General features: G+C 45.9%; 1 protein-coding gene across 6 annotated transcripts in view; it reads right to left on the reverse strand.

Annotated features, from left to right (window-relative positions):
* Positions 1-437: 437 nt before the first annotated feature.
* LOC137554713 (uncharacterized) overlaps positions 438-7,812 on the reverse strand; it is a 91,590-nt gene continuing 84,215 nt past the window's right edge. For all 6 annotated transcript variants that reach the window (XM_068271519.1, XM_068271521.1, XM_068271522.1 and 3 more), the window contains one exon: positions 438-1,487. In XM_068271519.1, coding sequence (XP_068127620.1) covers positions 1,383-1,487 — 105 coding nt within the window. In that variant the 3' untranslated portion in view covers positions 438-1,382. The remainder of the gene's footprint in view (positions 1,488-7,812) is intronic.

The following is a 7,812-nucleotide window of genomic DNA, read 5'->3' on the forward strand; positions in this document are numbered from 1 at the left end:
AACTGGACGAAAATTTTCGTCCAGTTGGGCTTAAGTGGTTAAGCCCCGACAACCCTACACCTCCCTGTGGCTTCAAGGAGTTATGCCTCTGTTGTTTGTGCCCTTGTGCCCTAATTCAGTCTACACAAGCAGGCAGTAAAAACAATCCCATCCATTCACACATTTTTTCTCTACTCCAGTGACGTATTCATTGTTTACTACTATGATGCATTCATGTACAGGGTGGAGAGATCAGCCATCCTGGGAGGTGTACATGGCATTTGGAGTAATCACTCCCATCTCAGCAGCAGCTTAGCATGACATTAGACAGAAATGACAATGGATCCCATGGAGTAATCACAGACATGTCAACATAATACAGCTTGTTAACAGATTTCAAATCTATAGAGATTATATAATAAGAATTATTTATTTTAAAGGTGCGATTTTTAGCAAACCATTACATTTTTTAAAAGATCATTCAGACTGACTAGAAAATCATATTTCATTCAAACAATTCCCGGTGTCAAAACTAGTTGCGATTGTATCTATGAAAAAATCCACCATGCCGATTAACCAGTTCTTAAGGCCCATACTCACTGCACGGTTTCCATGACGATTTTTCCAATGACGACAATCTTTTTGAGTGACAATGGATCGTTTCCGCGATCTTGCAATGTAGGTAAAGGCGCACATCATATGAACGTCATTTAACGTCGCACTATGTTAAGAACTGTCACGTGATCGCTTGACTTAACAAGAATCCACTTAGAATTTAATGCTGAACAGGACTAAATAAGAAAATCAGGTACAAAATAAAGAGACCTCAGGGTCTCTTTAGAGGAAACAATGGATTATGTGATCGTTCAGGACCGACTGAGCCACCAGCTTGTCTTGGTTGGATGGTGTACTGGTTAAGAGCTCTCCCTCTGAGACAGGAGACCAAGGCCCATATGCAATTCACTTTTTCACCTGAGTTTTCTCCCTGGTGATATTTTCACAACTTGTAAATAACGTCTCTTTTACACCATTAGCAAGCAAACAAATACTCAAAATAATTTTGGCAGTACTTTCTCATCTAATTTTTGGTACTTTTTCCATTGCAAAGTGCTAAAAAGTGATTTTAAATCGACGATGAAAAATTATCTCCTAGGAGAAATCTCAGGAGAAAAAGTGAATTAAATATGGCCCCAGGGGTAGGCTCTTGGCTCTTCCTGTTCAGTAAGTTCAGTGAGGAGATCTGAACAAAAATACAATCGCTCAGTTAATGGGCACCTTTAGGGAAAGTAAAGATTTGGTTTAAATAAAGTGCATGGAAACTAGCTCTGGAGTGTACATATATATTCTTATTATCATTAGCTTGTATGCACCGTTATTAGTACAGTTTGAAATACAATTGTTGGCTAGCCATCACTGTAGAAAGAGTCTTCATCCATCTCTTTGTTGGTCCCAGGACAGAATTCTGCGTAGGGTAGTTCTTGAAAGCTCTGCATTTCGGTGTTGCTTCTCTAAAAGCATAAACAGAGAGTCATTGGGCTAGATTCACAAAAGGGTGCTAACTCAGTTAGCACGCCTAAAAGCTTTGGGCATGCTAACTAGGGTGCTGTTAGGAATTATGCATTGCCTTCTCCTGCCTGCTGGTGGCAGCTTTTACTTGGAGAACTTGGGACTTTGACTGTGCTACCAGCAGAGGGCTTTGTGGACATTTAGCAGCCCTGAATTTCTGCCTTCCACCAGCAGGTGGCTGTATGCTGCCTGTACCAAGGACTTAGAGTTATTTGTCTGTCCTGCAGAGTCCTCTATGGGACTTTGGTTAATTACCAGGGCCGACCTTTGACCTGAGCGACCGCTCAGGGCGCCGGCCCGCCGGCTTCCAGGGGGGGCGCCGTGCAGCCCTCCTGCCGCCTATTGTTCATTTATTTGCTCACTTCAACTTGCGGCGGCTTCAGGCTTGGTCGTGCCGCGTGACTGTCTCCCTCTGGCTCCGCCCCCTGGTGCCGCCGCTGGGGGTGATGGGGGCGAAGACCAGCAACAACTGCTGCAGCCTATTGGAGTCTGTGATACCTGCGGCCCCGTGATAGGAGGAGGATGGAAGCGCGCGATGTGCCAGCCACCCTGCCCTGACCTGGCTGTGTGGGGTGACTGGGTAACTAGACTGTCCCTTGAGACCTGGGCTGGACATCTCCTCAACTTACTGGACAGGCCACATCACCAGTAACAGTAAGGCTCCGCTCCCCATCCTATACATAGCAGATGAGATGAGATATATATGCAGCACAGCAGCCAGCAGATGAGATATATATACTTGTTATACTTGTGCATATATATATATATATATATATATATATATATATATATATATATATATATATATATATATATATATATGCAATATTTCCTGACTGATTGATCTGCTCCTTGAATCCTGCATTGCTAATTTCTCAATCTTAAATGATGGTATGCATTTGACTCTATGCAATATTTCCTGACTGATTGATCTGCTCCTTGAATCCTGCATTGCTAATTTCTCTATCTTAAATGATGGTATACATAATTAACTTAGGCCACTTCCTGCTACTTCTTACCTATTCAATAGAGCCTTTGCATATGTTTGACTAGCCCTGCCCCTGTGAGACAAATTGCCAGCCAACTCACACCTGATATCATTCTGCCTATTAACTCCAAACTCAGTTAGGGCCTATATTAGTAGATCTCAAAGGTCAGCAGACCTTTTGGTCAGCAGGGCATATACTTAAAGGGCATATCTTTAAGGGTGTATAAGACACCACGAATTAGCCCAGTATTAAACCAGAAGAGACCAGATGAGAACAAACACAAAACTCTCCATGGCTGCTCATCTGCTGATCTAACACTGGTATGATCTTTTCTCTTTGGTTTCCCTGACTTCCACCATCAGCTCATGTTTATCAATCCCTGAACTACCCTGATTTCAACCATCAACATACACCTGATAATATCACACAAACTACCCTGCACTCTTTAACTCTGACACTTATTTTCCCTAATTAGACACACACCAACTTGCAAAATGTTTAATATCATTTTTACAGCCATTATTCTGTCAGCTCCACTACTCAAAATACCTACATCACTCACCCCTCCCGCTGCCAGCAATAACATCTACATTGCTCCCTCTCTCCTACCATCCTCTCTCCTCTCTACTCATGAACTATTCTTATTTCTCAAATCACACATACCTTCCTCCACATCTCTCAAACAGCCCTCTGTCACATACAAATCACATCCTCACCTCTCTTATCTCTGCCTACTACTCCTACTTGCTGCTGGGGACATATCACCCAATCCAGGACCCTCTCCCAGACCGCACTGCACTCTGGTAAATACCACATCCCGCACTGACCATCCTCACTCCTCCGCACATATTAACCGATGTAACCTGATTACCATTCCTTGCCTTCCCAGCTCTCCCCCTCCCATATCTGGGGCTCTCTGGAATGCACGCTCTGTAGTCAACAAACTAGCCCACGTCCATGATCTGTTCATCACTAATGCTTTCACCTTCCTGGGGCTCACTGAGACATGGCTAACCCCATCAGATACTGTGTCTCCAGCTGCCCTTTCATACGGTGGCCTCAAGTTTAGCCACACACCTAGATCGGGTGACAAACATGGGGGTGGGGTGGGAATTCTTCTTTCCGAACACTGCTCCTTTACACCGCTTGCACCTGCACCTTCTCTGGCTTTCTCTTCCTTTGAGGCTCATGCTGTCCGCATCTACTCCCCTCACCATTTCCAGGTTGCTGTCATCTACCGTCCTCCTGGACCAGCCTCCACCTTCATTGACCACTTTTCAACATGGCTTCTCCACTTTCTATCCACTGACATTTCTTCCATCATCATTGGGGACTTTAACATCCCCATAGACACTAACTGTTCCACTACCACAAAATTCCTCTCACTCACCTCATCCTATGACCTCTCCCAATGGTCCTCAACCTCCACCCATAAAAATGGCCACACTTTGGACCTAGTTTTTACCCGGCTCTGTCCAGTTTCCACATTTAATAACTCTTTATTCCCCCTCTCAGATCACAATCTCATAACGTTTACAATCAGCCCCTCCCTGCCTCCTCCAGCTACTGTAGTGCAGCCATCACGCTTATGCAGGAATTATCGCAACCTCGACCTCTGCTCCCTAGCTGATTCTCTAAAACCCCTGGTCTCCCTGTCATCCTACACTGACCCCGAGTCAGCATCCATCTACTACCCTACCACAGTCTCTGCTGCCATGAACACAGCCGCCCCTCTCACCAACTTCAGCCCCCGCCGCATCAACAGACAGCCCTGGCTGACTGAACCCATCAAACAACTGAAAAGACAGTCCAGGGCAGCAGAACGGCAGTGGAGGAAAAGCTCCAACGCAGATGACTTCGCCCACTATAAAAACACGCTGCTCCAGCTCAGGGACGCTCTCTCACTTGCAAAGCCGTCATACTTCTCTACACTTATTTCTTCACAATCCCATAACCCTAAACAACTTTTTAACACCTTCAACTCTCTTCTCCACCCCCCGCCTCCCCCTACAACCACAAGCTTGTCTGCAGAGGACTTTGCAGCATATTTTGTGAGCAAAATTGAAACGCTACAGAACAGCTTTCAAAAGCAACCCTCTTCACCGGTCCAATCACCTCTTCCTTTTTCCTCTCCTCCCGGCAGCTCCCCTACTATTAACTATCCCTCTCCACATAACCACTCACCCACTCAAACCCCCTCCCTGCTAACAATCTTCTCTGCCTTAACTGAACAGCGTCTTTCTTCACTAATCTCTAAAGCTCATCTTACTACATGCGCCTCAGACCCTATTCCCTCTCATCTTATCCCCCAGCTCTCCTCCCCCCTCATTCCTGCTTTAACAACACTGTTTAACCTTTCCATCTCAACTGGCATTTTCCCTTCTTCATTTAAACAAGCTATCATAACACCACTAATCAAAAAACCCTCTTTAGACTCTACTGCCCTTTCTAATTACCGCCCAGTCTCTCTCCTTCCCTTTGCCTCCAAACTGCTGGAACGCCACATTTACTCAGAGTTGTCTAACTTTCTCTCTGCTAATTCCCTGTTGGACCCCTTCCAGTCTGGCTTCCGCCCTCAACACTCTACGGAAACCGTTCTCACTAAGGTTGCCAATGACCTCCTAGTTGCTAAAGCCAAAGGCAGATTTTCGGTACTAATACTCATAGATCTGTCCTCTGCCTTCGACACTGTTGATCATACCCTGCTTCTCCAGACCCTCTCAACACTGGGAATCAAGGGCCTAGCACACTCCTGGCTCAACTCTTACCTGTCTGGACTTTCTTTCATGGTCTCCTATGCCAATACCAACTCCTCTCCACGCCCACTGTCTGTGGGAGTACCACAAGGGTCCGTCCTTGGACCCCTCCTCTTTTCCATTTACACCCATGGCCTGGGACAGATAATAAGCTCTTTTGGGTTTCAATACCACCTCTATGCTGATGACACCCAAATTTATTTATCTGCCCCTAGAGTTGAGCTGAAATTTTCGTAATTTCGCATTACTATAATTACGCATGCGAAATTTGCGATTACGATGCGAAATTAGCGTAGCGAAATTGCCATTAAAATCGTAATTGAAAATACCGTAAGCGTAATTTTCAACGCGAAATTTCGCGTTTCGTTCATGCCGTAATTTCGCATTAAACGCTACCGTAATTTCGCGTTAAACCGTAACGCTCCGTATAATATAAAAAAGCCGCCGACTTTAAGGGTTAATAGCAAAGCCCCCTTAAATGCTAAGAGCCTCAAATTTGGAGAATATATTAAGGAGATCAGGAGGAATAAGAGGAAATTTTTTTTTTTTCAAAAAGACCTTATAGTTTTTGAGAAAATCGATGTTAAAGTTTCAAAGGAAAAATGTATACATTTAAAAACCCGCCGACTTTAACAGTTAATAGCAAAGCCTGCTTAAAGTTTAGGAACACCATGTTAAGGGGATCAGTGGTAATAAGAGGAAAAAATTTTTTTTCAAAAAGACCTTATAGTTTTTGAGAAAATCGATTTTTAAGTTTCAAGGGCAAAAATGTCTTTTAAATGCGGAAAATGTCAGTTTTTTTTGCACAGGTAACAATAGTGTATTATTTTCATAGATTCCCCCAAGTGGGAAGAGTTTTACTTACTTCGTTCTGAGTGTGGGAAATATAAAAAAAAAACGACGTGGGGTCCCCCCTCCCAGACCTCTTTAACCCCTTGTCCCCCATGCAGGCTGGGATAGCCAGAATGCGGAGCACCGGCCGCGTGGGGCTCCGCACCCTGACTATACCAGCCCGCATGGTCCATGGATTGGGGGGTCTCGGAAGGGGAGGGGCAGCCAAGCTTTCCCCTCCCCCTCCGAGCCCTTGTCCAATCCAAGGACAAGGGGCTCTTCTCCACCTCCGATGGGCGGTGGAGGTGGAGGCCGCGATTTCCTGGGTGGGGGGTTCATGGTGGAATCTGGGAGTCCCCTTTAAAAAGGGGTCCCCCAGATGCCCACCCCCCCTCCCAGGAGAAATGAGTATAGAGGTACTTGTACCCCTTACCCATTTCCTTTAAGAGTTAAAAGTAAATAAACACACAAACACATAGAAAAAGTATTTAAATTGAACAAAAAACATAACCACGAAAAAAGTCCTTTAATATTCTTAATTAACCATTAATACTTACCTGTCCCTTTAAATAAATGATCCCACGCAATATCCTCGGAAATGTTCTATCAGTTACAATGTAACAAAGTTATTACAATGTAACAACTTTGTTACATTGTAACTACGCCGCACCCGACGTCACTCGCCGCTCACCAGCCGCACGGACCCGACAGAGTTCTGAGCTATAGCTCAGAGCTCTCGAAAGCATCTTTGTATTTGGACTCCAAGAAGCCCCATTGGTCCTTAGCAGACCAATGGGGTTCCTTCTGATTTGAAGGAACCCCATTGGTCTGCTAAGGACCAATGGGGCTCCTTGGAGCCCAAATACAAAGATGCTTCTCAGAGCTCTGAGCTATAGCTCAGAGCTCTGTCGGGTCCGTGCAGGACGCTAAGTCCCCGCCGGCTCCGCTGCCCTCCCCGCCTCTCCCACATGTCACCCACATATCACCCACATGTGGGTGACATGTGGGTGACAGATGTGGGCGGGGTGGACAGCGGGAGCCGGCGGGGACTTAGCGTCCTGCAAGGACGCGTAAGTGTATGCGGCGGGTGAGCGGTGAGTGACGTCGGGTGCGGCGTAGTTACAATGTAACAAAGTTGTTACATTGTAACTGATAGAACATTTCCGAGGATATTGCGTGGGATCATTTATTTAAAGGGACAGGTAAGTATTAATGGTTAATTAAGAATATTAAAGGACTTTTTTCGTGGTTATGTTTTTTGTTCAATTAAAATACTTTTTCTATGTGTTTGTGTGTTTATTTACTGTTAACTCTTAAAGGAAATGGGTAAGGGGTACAAGTACCTCTATACTCATTTCTCCTGGGAGGGGGGGTGGGCATCTGGTGGACCCCTTTTTAAAGGGGACTCCCCGATTCCACCATGAACCCCCCACCCAGGAAATCGCGGCCTCCACCTCCACCGCCCATCGGAGGTGGAGAAGAGCCCCTTGTCCTTGGATTGGACAAGGGCTCGGAGGGGGAGGGAAAGCTTGGCTGCCCCTCCCCTTCCGAGACCCCCCAATCCATGGACCATGCGGGCTGGTATAGTCAGGGTGCGGAGCCCCACGCGGCCGGTGCTCCGCATTCTGGCTATCCCAGCCTGCATGGGGGACAAGGGGTTAAAGAGGTCTGGGAGGGGGGACCCCACGTCG

This window comes from Hyperolius riggenbachi, chromosome 1, assembly GCF_040937935.1.
Source record: "Hyperolius riggenbachi isolate aHypRig1 chromosome 1, aHypRig1.pri, whole genome shotgun sequence".
Lineage (NCBI taxonomy): Eukaryota > Metazoa > Chordata > Amphibia > Anura > Hyperoliidae > Hyperolius > Hyperolius riggenbachi.